Genomic DNA, 22654 nt, shown 5'->3' with positions numbered 1-22654 from the left:
TACTTTTTAATTAAACCTGTGCTCATTAGCGATAGCAAAGCGCTCCACTCGCAACGATGCCTCTTGGCTCCTCGAATAAGAGTTACCTTGCCCGTGCCTTGTAAACACAATCTGATAGATCTTTACAAAGTCATATTACAGACGATTAAAATAATCTGTACTTTATTTGGGATTACATGATCACTTTCAGGAATTGAGTAGAAGGAAAACAATCAGGACAAATGTGCATCTGTGATTGTGTTTTGCAACAATGTATTCCGGCATAATAGGTTTTGTTACTCTATTTATTTTACTGTTGGTATTCAGATTTCTATTTCGGCTTCGGACGTAGTTGACTCGTCACTGGTCTTAATGGAAATTACTTACGTAACTAATTCACCTCTTATCTCTATTGATTAATTTGTTTCAGAAATGTGGTCAATTAGCATTCTAGAGTGGAGAGAGGGGACAGACAACCTTACCTTGTTTTATCACTCTCTAAATACGGCAGAGTTCCAGAAAACCTTTAATCCTAATTTCAAAGAGTCGTTCCAGGGTAGTGGGTCTTGTTATTTTGTGGAACCAATGATCCACATTCAATAAACCCTTGTTTCACAGTCCACAGTCAAGTCTGGTACTAATCACTCAAGCGTTGTTGACAGGCACACTTACCTTTCATTCAGCGCTGCCAATGGAGATATTTGGTTACCGAGGACATTGTTTACATTTTCCATCTCCCTGACAGTTTCAGTTTAAGCTGGTTTCTATAAAAACAACACAGGGGACACGCATACAACTAAAAAGGGATTTGCTGTGATGTTAAATAAACCTTGTCTGACAAATTTCCTGACATGGTTGCCTTTGATTTGGGAAAGGTCACGCAAGAGGAAAGGAGGGGCTCAATGGAGTTCAGAGGGAGACGTAAGGTGCAAACGTTTTCTTATACACATGCAATAGTTAACGTGCCTAATGTTATCAATATACTATAAATCCCATTCAAACATGAATTTTATTCAGTGCCTACAGTGCCTTCAGTAAGTATTCATACCCCTTGATTTATTCCACATTTTGTTGTGTTACAGCCTGAACTCATACAGAAATATTTATATACACTACCTTCAAAAGTTTGGCGTCATTTAAAAATGTCCTTGTTTTTGAAAGAAGAGCACATTGTTCGTCCATTAAAATAACATCAAATTGATCAGAAATACAGTGTCGACATTGTTAATGTTGCAAATGACTATTGTATCTGGAAACGGCAGATGTTTTATAGAATATCTACATAGGCGTACAGAGGCCCATTATCAGCAATCATCACTCCTGTGTTCCAATGGCACGTTGTGTTAGCTAATCCAAGTTTATAATTTTAAAAGGCTAATGAGGATTTGCCTGTATTTGGCTCCATTCATTGTTCCCTCTATCCTTACCAGTCTCCCAGTCCCTGCAGCTGAAAAGCATCACTATAGCATTATGCTGTCACCACCATGCTTCACGGTAGGGATGGTGTTAACTTCTCTAGGGTAGGGGGCAGTATTTTCACGGCCGGATGAAAAACGTACCCAAATTAAATGGCCTACTACTCGGGCCCAGGAACTAGAATATGCATATTATTAGTAGTTTTGGATAGAAAACACTCTGAAGTTTCTAAAACTGTTTGAATGATGTCTGTGAGTATAACAGAACTCATATGGCAGGCAAAACCTGAGAAAAATCTAACCAGGAAGTGGGAAATCTGGAGCTTGTAGTCTTTTCAAGTCATTGCCTAGCCAACACACAGTGACTTAGGGTTCACTTCCTAAGGCTTCCACTAGATGTCAACAGTCTTTAGAACCTAGTTTCAGGCTTTTGCGGTGAACACAGAGCGAACAAGAGGACCTGGAAGTTACTGACTCAGAAAATGACATGAGTTCATTGGCGCGCATTCACGTGAGGGGTAGCTGTGTTCCATAACATTTTTCAAGACATTGGAATCGTCCGGTTGGAATATTATTGAAGTTTTAAGTTAAAAAGGCCCTAAAGATTGATGCTATACAACGTTTGACATGTTTCAACGAACGTAAATATAACTTTTTTTGACTTTTCATCATGACATTTTGGCCGCGCTTCCTACATTTGGAGTAACTTACTGAACGCGCAAACAACAAGGAGGTATTTGGACATAAATTATGGACTTTATCGAACAAAACAACATTTATTGTGGACCTGGAAGTGCCTTCTGATGAAGATCATCAAAGGTAAGTGAATATTTATAATGCTATTTATGATTTTAGATGACTCCAAAATGGCGGGTATCTGTATTGCCTAGTGTATGTTTCTGAGCGCCGTACTCAGATTATTGCAAAGTGTGCTTTCCCCGTGAAGCTTTTTTGAAATCTGTCACAGCGGTTGCATAAAGGAGATGGTTATCTAAAATTCTTTGAATAACAGTTTAATATTTTATAATCGTTTATGATGAGTATTTTTGTGAATTGTTGTGCTGATTCACCGGCAGTATTGGAGGCAAAATATTTTCTGAACATCACGGGCCAATGTAAAATGCTGTTTTTGGATATAAATATGAACTTTATCGAACAAAACACATGTATTGTCTAACATTGAGTCCTAGGAGTGTAATCTGATGAAGATCGTCAAAGGTTAGTGCTTAATTTTTGCTGAATTTCTGGTATTTGTGACCCCTCTCCTGCTTGGAAAATGGCTGTGTGGTTTTACTTGTGTTGTACCTGTCCTAACATAATCTAACTTTATGCTTTCGCCGTAAAGCCTTTTTGAAATCGGACAATGTGGTTACATTAAGGAGAAGTGTACCTTTTAAAATGGTGTAAAATAGTCGTATGTTTGAGAACTTTGAATTACGATATTTTGTTGTTTTGAATTTGGCACTCTGAGCGTCCCATCTCCCCAAGACAGGTTTTAAACAGGTGATAAGCTGTGCCTGGTTTTCTCCAGACATAGAGCTTTGCATTCAGGCCAGAGTTACATGTTTGATGTCATATAATCTTTTGTCTTATGATCTTTGTCTTTCATGTGCCTTTTTGCAAACTCCAGGCATGCTGTTATGTGCTTTTTTCTCAGTAATGGCTTCTGTCTGGCCACCCTCACATAAAGCCCAGATTGGTGAAGCGCTGTAGAGACTGTTGTCCTTCTGGCAGGTTCTCCCATCTCAGCCAAGGAACCCTGTAGTTTTGTCAGTGGTCATTGGGTTCTTGGTCACCTCCCTGACCTGTCCATCTTGCCCAGTTGCTCAGTTTGGTCAGCTCTAGTCTGGGTAGTTCCATATTTTTTCAATTTCCCAATGATGGAGACCACTGTTCTCTTGGAACCTTTCAACACCCAGATATATGCCTCATCACAATTCTAACTCAGAGATTTATGACTTCATGGTCAAATTTCTGCTCTGACATGGACTGTCAACTGTGGGACCTTATATAGACATTTGTGTTTCTTTCTAAATCATGACCAAACAATTGAATTGGCCACAGGTGGACTCCAATCAAATTGTAGTGACATCACAAGGATGATCAAAGGAAATTGGATGCACCTGAGCTCAAGTTGGAGTGTCATAGCAAAGGGGTGTGAATACTTACGGAAATGTATTTTATTTTCAATAAATGTTCTATAATCATGTTTTCACTTTGGCATTATGGGTATTATGTTTAGATGGGTGAAATTTAAAAAAAAGTTATACATTTTGAATTCAGGCTGTAACAACAAAATGTGGAATAAGTCAAGGGATATGAATACTTTTTGAAGGCACTATCTTTTCCATGAATTTGTGTTCGAGACATACAGTATAGCTGGATATACACAACCTATGATGTGGGTTTTTGACTACATGTTGTAACAGTACACATCACTAGCTTTCAATATTCAGCCCTTCTTTCCTGATACGGCTTGGAGGACTGTTAAGCAGGCTGACAGCCCCACGGTGGCAGATGGCTAATCTATAATGCAGTGCAACCTGCTTATTACATAGTTTCATGTGTAATGCCACACTCCAACACATTATTTATAGAAATACAGTAAAAGTTCTGGAGAATGATTAAAGCCACTGTAGCCGTGTGTCTCTGTGCTGCTATGCCAACTGACAGGTTGGCAATATGACTTTTCTCCGCTGGATTTGGGAAGAATGTTTTTCATCCCCCCTCAGACAAGCAGAATAGTAGATGAGCATCTGAACTACTGAAGATTCTTCTCTTCTTGTTCACTGCAGGGGCTCTCTCTTTCTGTCTCTCTGGAGTTTCCCCCCCCCCACTCTTTAATTTGTTTTATCCCCGGCTACTGCTGCTAATTAGAGAACCAAGGATTTGAGGATTTGTATTCTCTTATTTATTTACTAGTTAATGTGCTGTGAGGCGTTGGGTAGAGCACAATTAACAAGATAATGCTGTGTGTGTGTGTGTGTGTGTGTGTGTGTGTGTGTGTGTGTGTGTGTGTGTGTGTGTGTGTGTGTGTGTGTGTGTGTGTGTGAATGTTTTCCCTTTACATTTCAGCTTGGATTGGATTCCTATGGGGGTGCACCGACTACAAGATAAACGGGGATGTACACAATGTGGTGGAAGGGGGTAGAGCTGACAAGAGTGTGTGTGTGACAGTTAGGAAAATGTGACCGGGAAGATTTCAATTTACTGGCCATTTGAGAAGTTTAGTGGACCCATATGTATTGGGTACGTTCTTAACAGAACATGGAACTCCTGTAATGAAGCAGCCAATAAAATGTCATTTTCAATAATTTCCCAAAATGTAGGAAAACACCATTCTAAACAGCGCACCTGATGAGAGCGGTTCCATATGTGACAGAGATGAAAATACAGCAAATAAGGGCGATATTGTCACCATAAAAGGAGGGCATTTTTTCAGGCGGAGTTATAATGCTTGTTCAAGCATACACAGTTTAAAGACAAATGAATACTACCTCCAGCTCACATTGTAAAATGGTGGGTGACGCGCTGATAGCCTGTTGTCTGCACTTGAATGGTGAACGGGAGGCGTGCTTCAATTGCCAATTTATGAATAAAAATAGTAGCTCTTTTTACTCGTGCACCAAAACTGTTTTAACATGCGATTGCATTTAGAAATGTTACGCAATGAATGGGCTTATAAAAGTGCATGTTTTACTCCAGCAGCAACCAGCTGAGGAGCTGCAGGAGCGTGTGATAGTTGTGTTTGATAAATAAGATACATGATGACTAAGGAAAATACACACAGGCCAATTTAATTCCACAAAATTATGCAAATTAACCTTTTTTTGTTGTTGTCATTTTGGCCGGCAACAATTTTATTTTTCGGCTTTTCATTTTTAGCATGTGCATGTGTAAGAGAGAAGCAAATAGGGGAGGAGGATACAGACAGAGCGAGAGAGAGTGTGTGTAAAAGAGAGAGTGTGTGTATGTAAAAGAGAGAGAGTGAGTGTGTAAAGGAGAGAAAGACTTGTGAAGATGTGTCTGCTTCTGCTTGTGTGTGCACCTATTCATCTGTTTGCTATCTCTGCCAACTGTGTGTCTTGGGACCTGATCAAATAAAATGTGTTCTCTGTTGGCAAATGAAAGAAGAGGGAGGTAAAAACGGAGAGGTGGCAATACTTGTATGACCGTGCAAGAGGATGTTGTTATCGTCTGCTCCCATCCTCTGGGACTGCAACTAGTGCAGTCTTGTATGGAGGTAGGGCCAGCACAAAGGCTGTCAATCCTCACTCTTCCCCACCGTGGGACTCCTCCTCTTGGGCTTCAGACAGCACAGTGACCCCATTCATCAAAAGAGATCCACCCACCCAAAATGGCTGAACGTGGGGTCAAATTACCAGCACTGAACCCTCTGGACACGATGAGACAACCTTTACTATAAGGTGTAAATGCCCCCTTTTGGTTCTTTTGACCCCAGAATCAGCTATAGGATCAGCCTATGATGACATCTCTGGGGATCTGGCTGTCTGTGGCACGGACATGTCATACATCATAACTACCATCAGGGGGCTCTCCAACAATAGCTAGCCACTCTCTGTTCTCTCCCCCTCTGCTTTCTACAGGATCTCTCCATACCAACCAGGCAGTCAGACTGGATGGATGTATTGACACCCGGATGCTGAGTATAATGCATGAAGGAAATCGATCACAGACTGGCTCAGCACTGCTGTTCCTAATGAACGGCAACAGAGACAAAGGTAGCTAGTAATTGAAAGGGGGGATTAGATCAAATAAGGGGAGGTCTAAGACCCTTCACAGACTTTAGCTCCTGAGGGGAAAGACCTCTCCGTCATTTGTCCAATCACACAGCCCGTATGTAGGGGAACTTGCTGCTGACGAAATATGCACCCACGCCGTATGGCCTCGGCAAAACAACTCACTCTGGGCTGTACTTTTTCCATTTTCATCAGCTGCCACACTGGGCAAAAGGCAATTTCACAAATGGGCCCTCTGACTCTTAATCTTGAAAAATGTACCACAACACAGCCATGATATGTGTCATGCTCCCCGGCGCACAGCCTCCGCATGCTAATTGAACTCGGGAAGTCCTGATGAAAAGCTGGCTAACGCATAGAATAAAACTAGATTAACTACTACCACTGTAGATGGACATGTAGGCATACATACTGCATAGTTGCAGTATACTGCACCGTATTGTCATGGTACGTCATGTATTTAATTTAGTTATTAAATGGCACGGTACACCCATCAGGTATATCTCAAGGTGAAACACAACATGCTGACTTGGCTATATTGACTATTCAGTATGTTGCATTTTTATTTTACTCTAAATCTGACAGTTGTATGTCATAAGCATATGTTATATGCCTTTATGCTTATGATCTTACTTGCATATTCCGTCCTCTGGGTCTTCCAGGCCGAACCTCTCGTCGAAGGACAAATGGATTCTCATGTTGTCACTGGAGGCCATTAGTCTCCAGACCAGCACGGTACTCCTGGGGTAGGTAAATGGGAAGTCTGGACTATGGATCATTCCCTCTCCTACGACTGTGATTATCTTCTCATGCTGGGAATCTTGGACACCTTGGGAAATTAGAATGTTACTTTTATGTTATATTTACATTGGTAGAAGAGTTGTTTCAGAGAAGATGAGTGTTTAAAGATGAACAGTAATGGTCAACATCCTCCCTGCTGGGGTTTTATTTAAGATGTTGTCCATTTCAGGACAACATGGTAGAAACCTACTGATACAGAAGGCTAAGATAAAAAATATATTTACAATAACTGTTTTTGGATGTCCATTTATTGGAATAGTAAAATACCATACTTAAAATAATAAACCTTGTATTCATGTGTAAATGGGAAGTGCAATGGGGTGGAAGAGTCAAAACCTCCAATACAGTACAACATTACCACACAAAAAACTGCAATATAATACATTACCACAGAAAAATCTCCAAAAAATCTCCAATATATACCACAGAAATATTAGATTATATATATATTATATTATATTATATTTCTATTACCACAGAAAAAAGACATGAGAAAATGAAGAAAATGAATATCTCTGAGGAAAAAGGAAGAATGCACTGACTGTTCTGCCAGGCTAAATATGCGAACACCGAACAGATATATAATAATTTATTACACAGAGGCTACCAGCTAAATAGATTTTTTATGGAATATTGATCGTCAGAGCCGGATAATATTTAAAAAGTAATCCATGGGAGTAATAAAAGTATAACTTAATGAATGGTTATGAGACCTCTTTATTGAAATGCGGAGACCATGGTTTTATGTTCTGCTAATACTGTTTCAGAGAGTTGCTGTGGATAATGAAATTATCCTTGAAGGAATCAACACACACTAAGTTTTTACTCACAACAAGTTGGTTTGGGCCAGTAGGGGCCCAAGTAGGTAACAAGGGAAAAAACATTGAACATGTAAGGCCTGTTTGCAATGTACAGTAATACTCACTATAGTCTCAATCTGACAAGGGAAATCACAGTAAATTGTATTCTTTTATCTACTTTTGTTAGTAGACAAACTGCTACAACATTGATTACAAACACTGAAGCAGGGTGACTTATGATAAGGGCCTTCATACTATATTTGAGTGGGACAATGTTTGTTCTAGTTTGCCATGCGATATAGTAAAGCATTCGTCCACTGCCCCTGGCTAAACAGAGAATATCAACATATATCTATTAGACTATTTATTTAGTCAAGTAGAATTGTGCCTGAACACTCTCCCGTTTGACAAAAGATGAAGTGTTGTTACAAGCAGCACCTGTGTCCTTCCCTGTAGGGGCAGAGTATTTGAGTGAATTTTTACAACCAGAGCAGAAAACAACAACAACCTCAAAGCACCTTTCTAACACAGACACTATAATTTCCGCAAATCTCTTACCACTGTCAGCTGTGATGCCGCATCTCGTCTCCATAAACTCCTGGAAGGAAGTTTGTTGGACACGGGGGCCATTAAAATGGAAGGCGGCGCAGTGGGTTTTTAACAAGCTCCCTACGCCGGTTGCCCCCGGGACCTGCGGCCAAGGGGTCTTAAATCATACCCCTCCCGCCGCCCCTCTACGCTCCCCCTCTCCATCAGGGCCTGTCACCTCCAGGAGAATACACTGCCAATAAACCGTCTCTCTGTCTGCTGCCCCACCGGTCCATAATATACTGACTGCGTCCCACCTGAGCCCCCATCAAGACAACAATAGCGAGCTGAACCAATCTCCTAGGAAACAGTGTTATGATGTCACAAACAGATTTATAAACAGACAGCCTTGGGAAATAAGAGGAAGGGAAGCTTTTCCTGATGAATAATTGGATTTCAATTGTGCAGGATAGAATTTCAATTTTCTAATCAAGAGTCAGGTAAAGCCAGAGGGAGACAGCACCATGATGTGAACATATCCAAGAGTCACAAATCATACATCTTGCTATCCTAGTATGATTTGACAAGGAATTATACATTCTGCATCTGTAACACAGCTGTTTCTGCTGGTGTCAGTGAGACCCCACAGATACCTCTTACAGGGGAAATAGCAGGGCATTAATAGTCTTGCTGAAGGAACGTGCCATTGGACGTTTCTTAGTGGATTAAATGGATGTGTAACCATTTTGTGGCACTGCATGTGGGGGCATTTGCACTTTAGGGCACATTGAGTTGAATTACTCTTTATTTTGCAGTATATTTTTAAGAGAGGAGAGTGCCTCATATCTGGCAAGCATGATTCATGTCCTGCTCATTTGCTTTTGATAGAAACAAAAACACAGGCCATGCTAAGTTTGCCACGAGTGCCGACTGCGCTGGCTCTGGACAATCTCAAAGAATGATTCAATGTCAACCCCAAAATCGTGTTCGGAGAGTCCAAAGACAACATTGCTGACCGAGGGAGTGGTCGACAGAGAGACACTGTGTGTAAGAGTCTGATCCAAGATCCAACTCGCTTTGATCCACTTTAATACAGGTTTACAACAATATCTGTGTAGATGACAGCCACAGTCCGTTCCTCTGGCACAAAATACTGCACTGTCGATCACAAATATGAGATCTATAATGGTGATGACACCGCTTGGTGAGATCACTTACATCAGGCTCTGTCCAAAAGACTTTGATGTTTTTATTTAGGTTTGGTGGCAGGCCAGCTAGGAGAGAGAGCGACACAAATAATAACACGGTAGCACGTCAAAATATTTCTCAATCAAACTGCTTCAAAAAATCTTTGCTTCCAACACCAACCACAGCGAGCAAAAAGAAAAGCCACCTTGTTTGGGAAAACGAGCTGTTGCGGCAAGATGATTCTTGCACTCCCCCGGAGATAGAAAAATTGCATTTTGTGCAACATCATCCCACACAAAATGGTCTATTAACCTTCAGGCAGTATTTCATGGCTGTACACCTCATATACACCTCTCCCAGAAGACAAAACACTATGTTCTCAGTCAGAGATAAACAGATCATACTTGTTGCTTCAGCCAACTTTTCTTTGATGTCTTTGATGTCCATAAAAAAGTTTGATAGCTCTTTTCATCTGGCGGTGCAAGTAACGGCAGCACCGGGCCCAATTGATTGACTGCTCGCTTGCTATTCATTGGCTGGCAGGGCCTCTAACGGCTATAGAAGCAACAAGTGGATAGGCCCTTTAATGCTATTAAGCCTAGGCCTTCCATCACAATGGCATGTCTTTAATTACCTTCCTATTATATTACAGTGTGGGGAACACAGAGGCTCATAAAGTACATAATGATTAATGGGAAAATATGTGTCCTTTAACACACAACCTCAGATATACAGTAGATGTGGACATGTGGCACAGTAAGCATCGTAGGATACACATGGTTTTAATGTAGGTTGAGCGAACAACCAACCCCATGAAAAACATACTTGGTACAATTATAAATAGACATGTGCATTTGGGAACCATTCCCAAACATAATTCCTCTGGGAAAAAATCTGTTAAACGCTGAATGGAATGCCTGTTTAATAAGACTGTAATTAAGGGTAGAAATGTCAAAGGAAAATCTGGCCTCACTGTCGTTGAGAAAGGGGGGGAAATGGATATAGAAAATAGAGGTTAGGCCTTGATGAAAAGGTTTTTAGACACGTGGGGAGAAAAAGTGATATGCTACTCTACCCACAAAACCAAAAAGGATATTATGTTGCATGTTGAACCTTTAAAAACCACAGTCTGATATACCATACAAATCAAGTTCTATTTGCATGTGAAAATGTCATGGATGCATTTGGCGATAACCCACTGATGGTACAGTTACAGTGTGTCTTTACTATAATACACGGGGAAGAAGATATATGTACACATATCTCTTCTGTCATGGGTCTTTGCGTTAAAATATGAACTAGAGCTATTTTGTTGATCTTCTGTAGTTTATTGCCAGATTCCACTTGCACAAACCCTTTCTTTGATTACAGTACAGTATGAGATTACAAACCATCTTTCTTTTACATACCTACATTCAACCTCCATTTTCATTACTTTCTCAGAAATAATACAGCTTTCATACATCGCCCTTTCAACTTTTCCATTAACTGACCCTTGTTTAGCCACATGGTCCAGCGTTTTCCCTATATGCATTTAGCAACGTCGGACCGGAGCTAGATGGTCAAGTGTTTTCAGTGTAAACTTAAAAACCACTAAATCATCTTTGAGAATAATCACCAAAATAAGAACTAGACAGAGGAAGAATCCGAAATTCCAAAAATGGCATGGCATGGGGTCCCCATTGATTTTGTTATAATGATTGAGTCACTCAGATAGCATAAGAACAAGGCATAAGTCATGGGAAAATGTGTATAATTGCAGGAAATTTTCTTTGAAACTGTAAAATGTTCTCTGTCCCAACGTGTAAAATTGCTGAAAATTTGCTTTAAAACGGCAACATTGTCTCTATGGCCAAGAGGAGGGTCTTTAAAACCGTGCCACACCCCCTTCCCCCACCGCTAACTTTGCCACCGCTGCTGGGGGAAACACTGTGGTCCTCTAGGGTTGTCTTTTTCTGGGTGAAATCCAGACTTCCAGATGACCTCACTCTCCAGGTTAACCAATGTCACATAATGATCTGAGGGTTGTCCCCGGAGTCAATTACCTCAAACCTGACTTTTCCTTGACCCACTTTTATTTTTTCTCCTGTGAGGAAAGTGTAACCACGATTAAGGGAGGATGTGAGTTTGAATAAATAGGCCTATACAGTGCTACCATTGTGCTTTGTTCACACGTTACTGGGTAAACCATTCTGATCTATGCTACCGCTGTTAAACATTAACCTTTCCATGCCCAAAACAGATGACAGTGAGTGAGTGCTCACATGAACACGCACATTGAGAGACGCCCACATCCACAATTACCCACAGTCATATTCCACAACACTCATGCATGAATGCTCAATCACACTCAGGAGCATGCACATACATATGCAAACACACAAACATACACACACACACACACACACACAATATGAAAAGGCAGCCTGTGGGCTTGCTGTATGTGTCCTATCACAGTGGAATAACAAAACTTCCTCTGACTTTGCTGTAACATTACAAAATTATCATGTTTTCATTATTATATCATAAATGTGTCACATTACAGAAACCCTGTAGCAATGAGCTTATCTAACAGACATGTGGTGTAATATACGTCAGACATAACTTTTGTTCCCCTAATAGACCAGCACTATTCATGTCAGACCACAAAACACCTCAACTCCCACAAAACGGTTAGCATTCTACTCCAAGTTTAATGGAAGGTTCTCAGAGGTTACAGTAATAATTCTCCATTCCAGTTGGCATTGGTTAGAGGTAAACTGTATCTAATTGCTATGGATTGCATTGACATGAGGGTCACGCCTGTTAAGCGGACAAAATATCATTTTCACATGGAACAGCAAAAATCTGACAATTCAACACCGTGCCACCTGCGCCCTCGACTGTCTCGCTTCGGTCTCCGACGTCAAGCCTAAGTGGCCGTGGCAGTTATTTCCCTTCCTATAAAACAACACGAGAACCATCAGGGCACTGAATCAAAATAATTTTTATTTTACCCGTGTTACCCGCTAATCAAAAGTCGCTATGAGTCCCTAAACAAAAGTGTCCAAGCCGCTTTGCTCAGGTGATGAAACAATACCCAACAATGAATTATTTTTTTTCTTCCTGCTTTCAGGCCAAAGCAATGGCTTGCACATCTGTTGCTTATTACAGCTTAGGGGTGGTTAGTACAGGTGCAGTAAATTCCAGGCCTTGCTTTGGGATATTTATTGCCTTTGGGTTTAAAGTCGGTCAGACAAAAAGTCGCTGAAACACGGCATGGGATTTTTTCATGCCATTAAAAAATAATTTGGCTTCATGAGACCACTGCCTTCTGTAACGATTCAATCTGCCGGGCATATGCTCCTGTATGAGACTAAACATGAAGCGTGACGGTTTTGACACCTGAAATCCTTGGAGAGGTCACTGATGCTACTGTGACGGCTGGTGAGGAAGGGATGACAGAGGACTGCAAGCTGGCTGAGTCATGGTAATGTTTTGTGTGTGTGTTGTACTGTAGATGTGTGTTTGTAGTTTGTAGGTGAGTGTATTTGTGTTGGTTTTAGTCTACAAAAGGCATCCTTATGTGAATTGAGTCAGTCATATACTGACTATGTCTTATAACATATAAACCACTATGGCTAGTGTCGAAGACAAAATCAATGGTAAAAATCACTGAGATTTGATTGACAGAATGACTCAAACCTTTGACTCCCTACCAGGTGAGGGGGAAATCTCACCCATCTAACCCAAAGGATATGTACTAGAGGTCGACCGATTAATCGGAATGGCCGATTAATTAGGGCCGATTTCAAGTTTTCATAACAATCGGTAATCGGTATTTTTGGCCACCGATTTGCCGATTTAAAAAAATATATATATATTTACACCTTTATTTAACTAGGCAAGTCAGATTAAGAACACATTCTTATTTACAATGACGGCCTAGAAACGGGGGTTAACTGCCTTGTTCAGGGGGGATTAGTTTTGCAACCTTCGGTTACCAGTCCAACGCTCTAACCACCTGCCTTACATTGCACTCCACAAGGATTAACAGGCTGACTACCTGTAACGCGAGGGCAGCAAGAAGCAAAGGTAAGTTGCTAGCTAGCATTAGACTTATAAAAAACTATCAATCTTAACATAATCACTAGTTAACTACACATGGTTGATGATATTACTAGTTTATCTAACGTGTCCTGCGTTGCATATGATCGATGCGGTGCCTGTTAATTTTCATTGAATCACAGCCTTCTTCGACAAACGGGTGTTGATTTAACAAGCGCATTTGCGAAAAAAGTACTGTCGTTGCACCAATGTACCTAACCATAAACATCAATGCCTAACAGGAATATTTAGATTTAGTCACCCATTAGATAAAATACGGAACGGTTCCGTATGTCACTGAAAGAAAAAAACGTTTGTTTTCGAGATGATAGTTTCCAGATTCGACCATATTAATGACCCAAGGCTCGTATTTCTGTGTGTGTTTATTATATTATAATTAAGTATATGATTTGATAGAGCAGTCTGAGCGGTGGTAGGCAGCAGCAGGCTCGTAAGCATTCATTCAAACAGCCCTTCGCTGTACTTCAAGCATTGCGCTGTTTATGACTTCAACCTGGGTGGGTATAATTTGTGGAACGTTCCAACAGGAATCTATTCCAAAAACTTCGTAAATAACAAGGTTCCCAAAAAACAACGCATACAAAGTTGTATAGCGGCAGAATAATATACCTGGTAGGGAGTGGTCTATTTCATTGCATTTTTCACTCATCACGTTTATTCCAAAAAATGTCTGTCCTCACATGTCTGTTTGCCTATGGACAAACATTAAGAATAAGCTACATGGTGAGTTGATGCCTATTCGGCAGCTAGTTAGCTAGGTTTCTATGCGTTGAAACTTTGTATGCGTAGTTGGTTGGCAACCTTTTACTTTACGTTTTTTGGAACAGATTCCTTTTGGAAAGTTCCACAAATTATACCCACCCCTTCAAGCCTATCAACTCCCAAGATTAGGCTGGTGTAACCGATGTGAAATGGCTAGCTAGTTAGCCGGGTGCACGCTAATAGCGTTTCAAACGTCACTCGCTCTGAGACTTGGGAGTAGTTTTTTCCCTTCCCCTGCATGGGTAACGCTGCTTCGAGGGTGGCTGTTGTCGATGTGTTCCTGGTTTGAGCCCAGGTAGGAGCGAGGAGTGGGACGGAAGCTATACTGTTACACTGGCAATACTAAAGTGCCTATAAGAACATCCAATAGTCAAAGGTATATGAAATACAAATCGTGTAGAGAAAATAGTCCTATAATAATATAATAACTACAACCTAAAACTTCTTACCTGGGAATAATGAAGACTCATGTTAAAAGGAACCACCAGCTTTCATATGTTCCCATGTTCTGAGCAAGGCACATATTGCACTTTTACTTTCATCTCCAACACTTTGTTTTGCATTATTTAAACCAAATTGAACATGTTTCATTATTTATTTGAGGCTAAATTTGTTTTATTGATGTATTATATTAAGTTAAAATAAGTGTTCATTCAGTATTGTTGTAATTGTCATTATAAAAAAAAAGAGAAAATAATCGGCCGATTAACCGGCATCGGGTTTTTGATCCTCCAATATTCGGTATCGGTGTTGAAAAATCATAATCGGCCGACCTCTAATATGTACTTCCCCTCGGGTCCTCTGTCCATCACAGCATGGGACCAGGAGTGGCCCTCTGTTAGCACGTCCTGCTGAAGCATGGCAAAACATCCGCGGACGCTATCGGATGGCCCAACCAGATACCGCCCAACCTGACAGCGGGCATGTGTAACTGGGTGGAGATGGCTGCTGGCATATTCATGTTTCTGTGTCCAGAGTTCTTGAGACACTTTAACTCTTCCGAACTTATCAGATCACTTTCCATCTCTTTCTGTCCCTCTCTCTCTTTCAAGCACATGGGAAGAGTTCTAGTGCAGGGCAGTCCAACTGTGAAGCTTGTGAAAATGCCATGCAGTATCACTATTACAACTTGATGAGTCTATCTTTGACTTCAGTCCAACTGTTGCCTTGAGGGTACACTGTAGAGCTGTTGGTAACATGGACAGATTGTAAACCTGGCTATTTATTTTTTCACATCTTTCTAGTGGACAGATATAGAATATTTGGCAAGTTTACAGGGACCATGTTCGTGCACTTGATGTACACAGTGTGAGGAAATATCAATACCTTTTTATTTTGATGGGATGCCTGTAGCAATGTATTAGGGATTCCTCAAATTGGCATCCAAAATCCAAGATGGGGGGCATTTGGATTGAACAATCAGAAGTTTTTGTTTGAGGGAATCTGGGTTGAACCCTCCAGGTATTCCAGGCAAAATCAAATCAAATCAAATTGTATTGGTCACATACACATGGTTAGCAGATGTTAATGTTTGTGACAGTATTGCATAGCACGGTATTACTATGGCAGCCTAAGAGCTCTGAAATATTGATTGATTTATATTAAATTCACATGAATACAGGCAAGCATTTTTTTTGTTATGGCTCAGAACACATACCCCTGGGTAAGACATATGAAACACGTAGGCTCAAACAGGGCTTTAGAAGTGGGGGCCACTGCAGGATTTGCATTACTTTGAGTAATAAAGGGGCATAATCTATAAATCTCTGTAACAAATCGCTCAGTTTAAAGGCATGGTCCTGAGAGAAACAAACGTCATTTGAACATTAACCGCAATTTGTTGAACGTTAGCCGAGGTGATGAGGTCTTCTTCTACACACACCCTGCCAGCGTGTGTGTGAGAGCGTGTGAGCACGTGCATTTGTGTGAAAATGAGACACACCAAATCTAAATTGAACTCTTTCTACACTTCGGCTCTTTCCATTCCAGTGACTGAATCGTACAGATGTAGGATCTTTATTTGATCACCCTGTTGCAGAAGAACTTGTAAAACTTGTAGTGTAGTTGAGGTTTAAAAAGGCTTCTGCTGTTTGTAATTTCTACTTTGAAATGACAGATTTTCCATTATAACCCCTACAAAAATCATCCATTAATTCTAATCCATATAATAATTTGCTTTTGTTGCAGCAGGGTTATTTTGCTGTTGTAGCATACTGGCTCAAATTAAGATCCTACATCTGTATGCCACACAAGGGCTCTGCTCCGGTTACAAATGGTCCCTGTCCCTCAACAATTTGGGCAAGCCTCTAATTAGTGCAGACACTCATGTCTGGCCTCTTCAAAAAGAAGATCAGGTGTCGCTCCAACCGCCTCACTAATACTTTCACTACAGGATTTATATTTGTGTGCAGGCAACAGCTTGACCCCTTGGATTCTGACCCTTGACCCCTGGGTCTGCACTTAGACATGACATCACCTGTGTGCCAACCATCACAGAGAAGCACAAGCTGCTATCTGATCAATCCCACAGAATGGCTTCTTTTGTATTTAAGACTCATCTAGTGAATAACAATTATGCTCATCTTTCTGACAGCGTTAAATTGTTAGATACGAATGAAAAGTTGAACGTTTTCATAATATTTATAAAATACTTCTGCTGGGAGTGAAAGTGACAGCCTGCGAACTGTAACCAGTCCTCACAATTAAACATATCTTTTGTGGGAAACTATCAAAGCTGAGATCTGTAGCTTGTTGGCTAAATCAAAGACAGTCTAGTTATCCAGAAAAGTAAAACAACCACTGCCATTGTTGGAGTGACAGATTAGTCTTAATTTCTGCATTAGCCGTCAAAATGAGTAGATATCAAAGATAATTCTTGTTTCACAGTAGACGTAATAGGTTAGGAGGAGAATGGGAGGTTCGAGACGTGTCTTACAAACACTGGGAGACAAGCCTAACCCTCTGTCTGGCTCAACACCAGCCCGTTGACAGACAGGCCAAATCTTTTTTAAAGTTCTCTCCACAGCTGTGAGGTCTTATGGCGGAGGCTGCTCCGGGCCCCTTTGTAGTCACATCTGTTGAAACGGACAGCTGGATGTTTGGAGTAAATTACAGTTTTATCTGGGCAGGCCATATTGGTACACAGCTTGACTCAAGATCCATATACTGCTATTTAAGGCTGATTAGAGATCCAGGTTGTTTGATAGAGTTGGAGACTCTAGACAGAATGGCAATCACAGTCCCACTTTGCACATAGCAGCTCTTTAGACCCCAAAACAGAACACTAAATTCGCAATGACCACCTTGAAATAGTTCCACAGTGGAGGTCTTGATAAAGTGTGAAGTTAACGTATAAGAGAGATGGGGCGAACCTTTGAGATTCTTTTAACACAGAAAGTGGCCAACTCTGGGCTGGTAACTAATTGGTTGGCTTATATCTCCGGTTGCAGCTTGGACAATACCCACATTCACACTCCACAGAGAGCCTCAGCTTCACACATGTTCCTCCCACAGTCTATTACTTGTAATCTTAGTTTATAAATGAAAAGCTCTACTTGTAACTTCTCACGAAAGACCACACTGATTTAATTTGCCTACGTCATGCCCTTGAAAACAGATTGCAGCCACCTACAGCAGCCGGAGACTGAAAATTTGGGCGGTACATAAAAACATACGTTTTTTTTTAATGAGCAACCCTTTAATAAACTTGGAGATATGCAAGTGAATCTGGGCAAAGCTTTTCAAAAGGTCTAATGTGATATTCAGCAGCGGAAAATTTAGTAAATAATCCTAGCCAGGAAAGGGGTGACAAGCACCAAAGAACATTTTAATCTGGGCAATTAAAAACAAAATGTTATGGCTCTGCTTTTTTCTCCGAGATATATATCTGTTTCTTTTAGAGGGTTACCGTCTACTTCTAATTAATGGCTGCCCCACCAGGCTCCCATAACCCAGAGTCCAGCTGTCTGGGGAAGGGAAGCAGCAGTGGGGATCGAGTGGCCTGAGAGAGCCCAAGGTAATGAAAGTAGGTAGTCAGCCGATTACTTTCCATTGCCTGAGAGCCAAAACTCTATGCCTTACTAAATATGGACATGTGTGTTTGTGCAATTTTCCAATTACTTTCAACTTGGCATATATTGGTTTTGTAAAGCCAAGTGTATTTGTACCTGGTTATTTAGAGTAGTTGACCTAAGTAGCAATTTGAGGGTTACAAAATGGAAAGTAATGTATTTTAGTGCAAAACTCTGCAAGGGGCACTGACTTAATTCCTGCAGGTGAGTAAGTAAGTTGGTTTCTGTATACTCAGCAGCGCAGAGCAGTAATCATGACCCCCTGATAAAATCATAGTGTGGTCAGTTAACAGATGTTTTAACTACAGAACATGACCCTTCAATTGTCCCTAGTTAGAGTGTTGGGACAGTAACCGAAAGGTTGCTGGATCGAATCCCTGAGCTGACAAGGTAAAAATCTGTCGTTCTGCCCCTGAGCAAGGCAGTTAACCCACTGTTCCCAGGGCGCCGAAGACATGGATGCCGATTATGGCAGCCCCCCGCACCTCTCTGATTCAGAGGGGTTGGAATAAATGCGGAAGACACATTTCAGGTGAATGCATTCAGTTATACAACTGACTAGGTATCCCCCTTTCCCTACAGTGCATTACCCTTCATTAGTCCCTACAGTATAGTACATTGCCCTTCATCAGTCCCTACTGCACATTACCCTTCATTAGTCTCTACAGTACAGTACATTACCCTTCATTACTCTCTACAGTACATTACCCTTCATTACGCTCTACAGTACATTACCCTTCATTAGTCCCTACAGGTCAATACCCTCCATTAATCCCTACAGTACAGTACATTGCCCTTCATTAGTCAGTCAGTACAGTACATAACCCTTCATTAGTACCAACAGTACAGTGATTAGAGCTTTTTGAGGTCGGTTCAGTTCCGGTTCAATATTTTTTTTTAAATATCACGGCCTTTGATTTCAGTGTCAATTATTTGTTTTTACATGAAATGCATTATGCATTATGCAGGTTGAATGCTGTAAAAACACAGAATAAAACAATTAATAAAAGTCTCATGATGGTAGTGACTGCCATTACTGCTTATCACTTATTGACTATAATTTATTCACATTACTCTACTTTAATAAAAAAATTTAGTTGTGTATATTATGTTAGTTTTATTTTATGACTGATTATTTAATTCCAAATCAACATCTCACCTCTATAGAGCTGCTAGCTATGCGGTCTGGAAATCACAATTTTTGTGGTTTTTCAAAGTAAATAACAGATACTTTTATGACTGCTGAATACCAACCATCAAATCACTTAGATCATGTATTTTCAGGTAGAGATACCTCGCGAAGCAACTGCTCTCTATCCCTCTCAATCATTACTCTCTCCCTATCCGTGTCTGCTACACACCGACTGGACAAGTAGATGCACATTGGATCATGGTCATTGTAGTTAATTACCTACGTTTTCTTCACTAAACAATGTAGAATACTGGCCGGTTGGAAACTACAACTTCCTACTACATCACACAGTTCGTGCTTGATCTGATTTATCTTTAGAGAAATTGCGCATTCAGCTCACAGAAAAAAAAGAACTAAATGGAATTCAAATAATTTAACAGACATCGGTCAATTAGTTTTATTAAATCCTACAAATAACCAAAATGTTGGTTAATCGCTCAGCACTAAGCACATTACCCTTCATTAGTCCCTACAGTACAGTACATTACACTTCATTACACCTCAAAGCCCAAAGTATATGGCCTTCAATTAATCCCATTTATATGGCCTTTCACCCACCAAAACATATACATTTACTGTGACTAATGTCTGAGGAGTATTTAGCTCAGGGTTCTCCAACTGGCGGCATGGTTTCATTTGGCCCCCAAAGTTTTCTGAGCAATGTATAGAAATATATATATACACACAAGTTGAAGTCGTAAGTTTACAAACACCTTAGCCAAATACATTTAAACTCAGTTTTTCACAATTCCTGACATTTAATCCGAGTAAAAATTCTCTGTCTTCGGACATTAGGATCACCACTTTATTTTAAGAATGTGAAATGTCAGAATAATAGTAGAGAGAATGATTTATTTCAGATTTTCTTTCTTTCATCACAATCCCAGTGGGTCAGAAGTTTACATACAATCAATTAGTATTTGGTAGCATTGCCTTTAAATTGTTTAACTTGGGTGAATTTTGGCCCATTCCTCCTGACAAAGCGGGTGTAACTGAGTCAGGTTTGTAGGCCTCCTTGCTCGCACACGCTTTTTCAGTTCTGCCCAAAAATGTTCTATAGGATTGAAGTCAGGGCCACTCCAATACATTGACTTTGTTGTCCTTAAGCCATTTTGCCACAACTTTGGAAGTATGCTTGGGGTCATTGTCCATTTGGAAGACCCATTTGTGACCAAGCTTTAACGTCCTGACAGATGTCTTGAGATGTTGCTTCAATATATCCACATAATTTTCTTCCCTCGTGATGCCATCTATATTGTGAAGTGCACCAGTCCCACCTGCAGCAAAGCACCCCCACAACATGATACTGCCACCCCCGTGCTTCACGGTTGGGATGGTGTTCTTTGGCTTGCAAGCCTCCCATTTTTTCCTCCAAACATAATAATGGTCATTATGGCCAAACAGTTATATTTTTGTTTCATCAGACCAGAGGACATTTCTTCAAAAAGTATATTTTTCCCCATGTGCAGTTGCAAACTGTAGTCTGGCTTTTTTATGGTGGTTTTGGAGCAGTGGCTTCTTCCTTGCTGAGCGGCCTTTCAGGTTATGTCGATATAGGACTCGTTTTACTATGGATGTAGATACTTTTGTACCTGTTTCCTCCAGCATCTTCACGAGGTCCTTTGCTGTTGTTCTGGGACTGATTTGCACTTTTCGCACCAAAGCACGTTCATCTCTAGGAGACAGAACGCGTCTCCTTCCTGAGAGGTATGATGGCTGTGTGGTCCCATGGTGTTTATACTTGAGTATTATTGTTTGTACAGATGAACGTGGTACCTTCAGGCATTTTGGAAATTGCTCCCAAGGATGAACCAAACTTGTGGAGGTCTAGCATTTTTTTCTGAGGTCTTGGCTGATTTCTTTTTTTTTTTTTCCCATGGTGTCAAGCAAAGAGACACTGATTTTGAAGGTATGCCTTGAAATACATCCACAGGTACACCTCCAATTGACTCAAATAGTGCCAAATAGCCTATCAGAAGCTTCTAAAGCAATGACATTTTATGCATTTTATTTTAAGCAGTTTAAAGTCACAGTCAACGTGTATGTAAACTTCTAACCCGCTGGAATTGTGATACAATGAGTTATAAGTGAAATAATCTGTCTGTAAACAATTGTTTGAAAAATTACTTGTGTCATGCACAAAGTAGATGTCCTAACTGACTTGCCAAAACTATACTTTGTTTCCAATAAATTTGTGGAGAGGTATTAAAACGAGTTTTAATGACTCCAACCTAAGTGTATGTAAACTTCCGACTTCAACTGTATGTGTGTATAATATATATATATATATATACACACACACACACCACACACACTACCAGTCAAAAATTTGGACACACCTACTCATTCCAGGTTTCTTCTTTATTTTTACTATTTTGGCATTCTCTCAACCAGCTTCACCTGGAATGCTTTTCCAACAGTCTTGAAGGAGTTCCCACATATTCTGAGCACTTGTTGGCTGCTTTTCCTTCACTCTAGGATCCAACTCATCCCAAATCATCTCAATTGGGTTGAGGTCGGGTGACTGTGGAGGCTAGGTCATCTGATGCAGCACTCCATCACTCTCCTCCTTGGTAAGATAGCAATTACACAGCCTGGAGGTGTGATGGGTCATTGACCTGTTGAAAAACAAATGATAGTTCCACTAAGCGCAAACCAGATGGGATGGCGTATTGCTGCAGAATGCTTTGGTAGCCATACTGGTTAAGTGTCCCTTGAATTCAAAATAAATTACTGACAGTGTCACCAGCAAAGAACCATCACACTTCCTCCTCCATGCTTCACGGTGGGAACCACACATGTCGAGATCATCCGTTCACCTACATCTTACAAAGACACAGCGGTTGGAACAAAAAATCTCAAATTTGGGCTCATCAGACCAAAGGACAGATTTCCACCAGTCTAATGTCCATTGCTCGTGTTTCTTGGCCCAATCAAGTCTCTTCTTATAATTGGTGTCATTTAGTAGTGGTTTCTTTGCAGCAATTCGACCGTAAATGCCTGTTTCACACAGTCTCCTCTGAACAGTTGATGTTGAGATGTGTCTGTTACT

The 22654-nt window shown here is 40.6% G+C and overlaps 1 protein-coding gene across 2 annotated transcripts in view; it reads right to left on the bottom strand.

The window, feature by feature from the left end:
• The window catches only part of LOC115170724 (platelet-derived growth factor C), a 73631-nt gene that overhangs the window by 31622 nt on the left and 19355 nt on the right, over positions 1-22654 (bottom strand). For both annotated transcript variants that reach the window (XM_029726975.1, XM_029726966.1), the window contains exon 2: positions 6788-6983. In XM_029726975.1, the coding sequence (XP_029582835.1) occupies positions 6788-6983 (196 nt within the window). The remainder of the gene's footprint in view (positions 1-6787; positions 6984-22654) is intronic.

Source organism: Salmo trutta, chromosome 3, assembly GCF_901001165.1.
Source record: "Salmo trutta chromosome 3, fSalTru1.1, whole genome shotgun sequence".
In the NCBI taxonomy this organism is placed as follows: Eukaryota; Metazoa; Chordata; class Actinopteri; order Salmoniformes; family Salmonidae; genus Salmo; species Salmo trutta.
The sequence above is the reverse complement of the archived record's forward strand: the minus strand, read 5'-3'. Positions and strand labels throughout refer to the sequence as shown.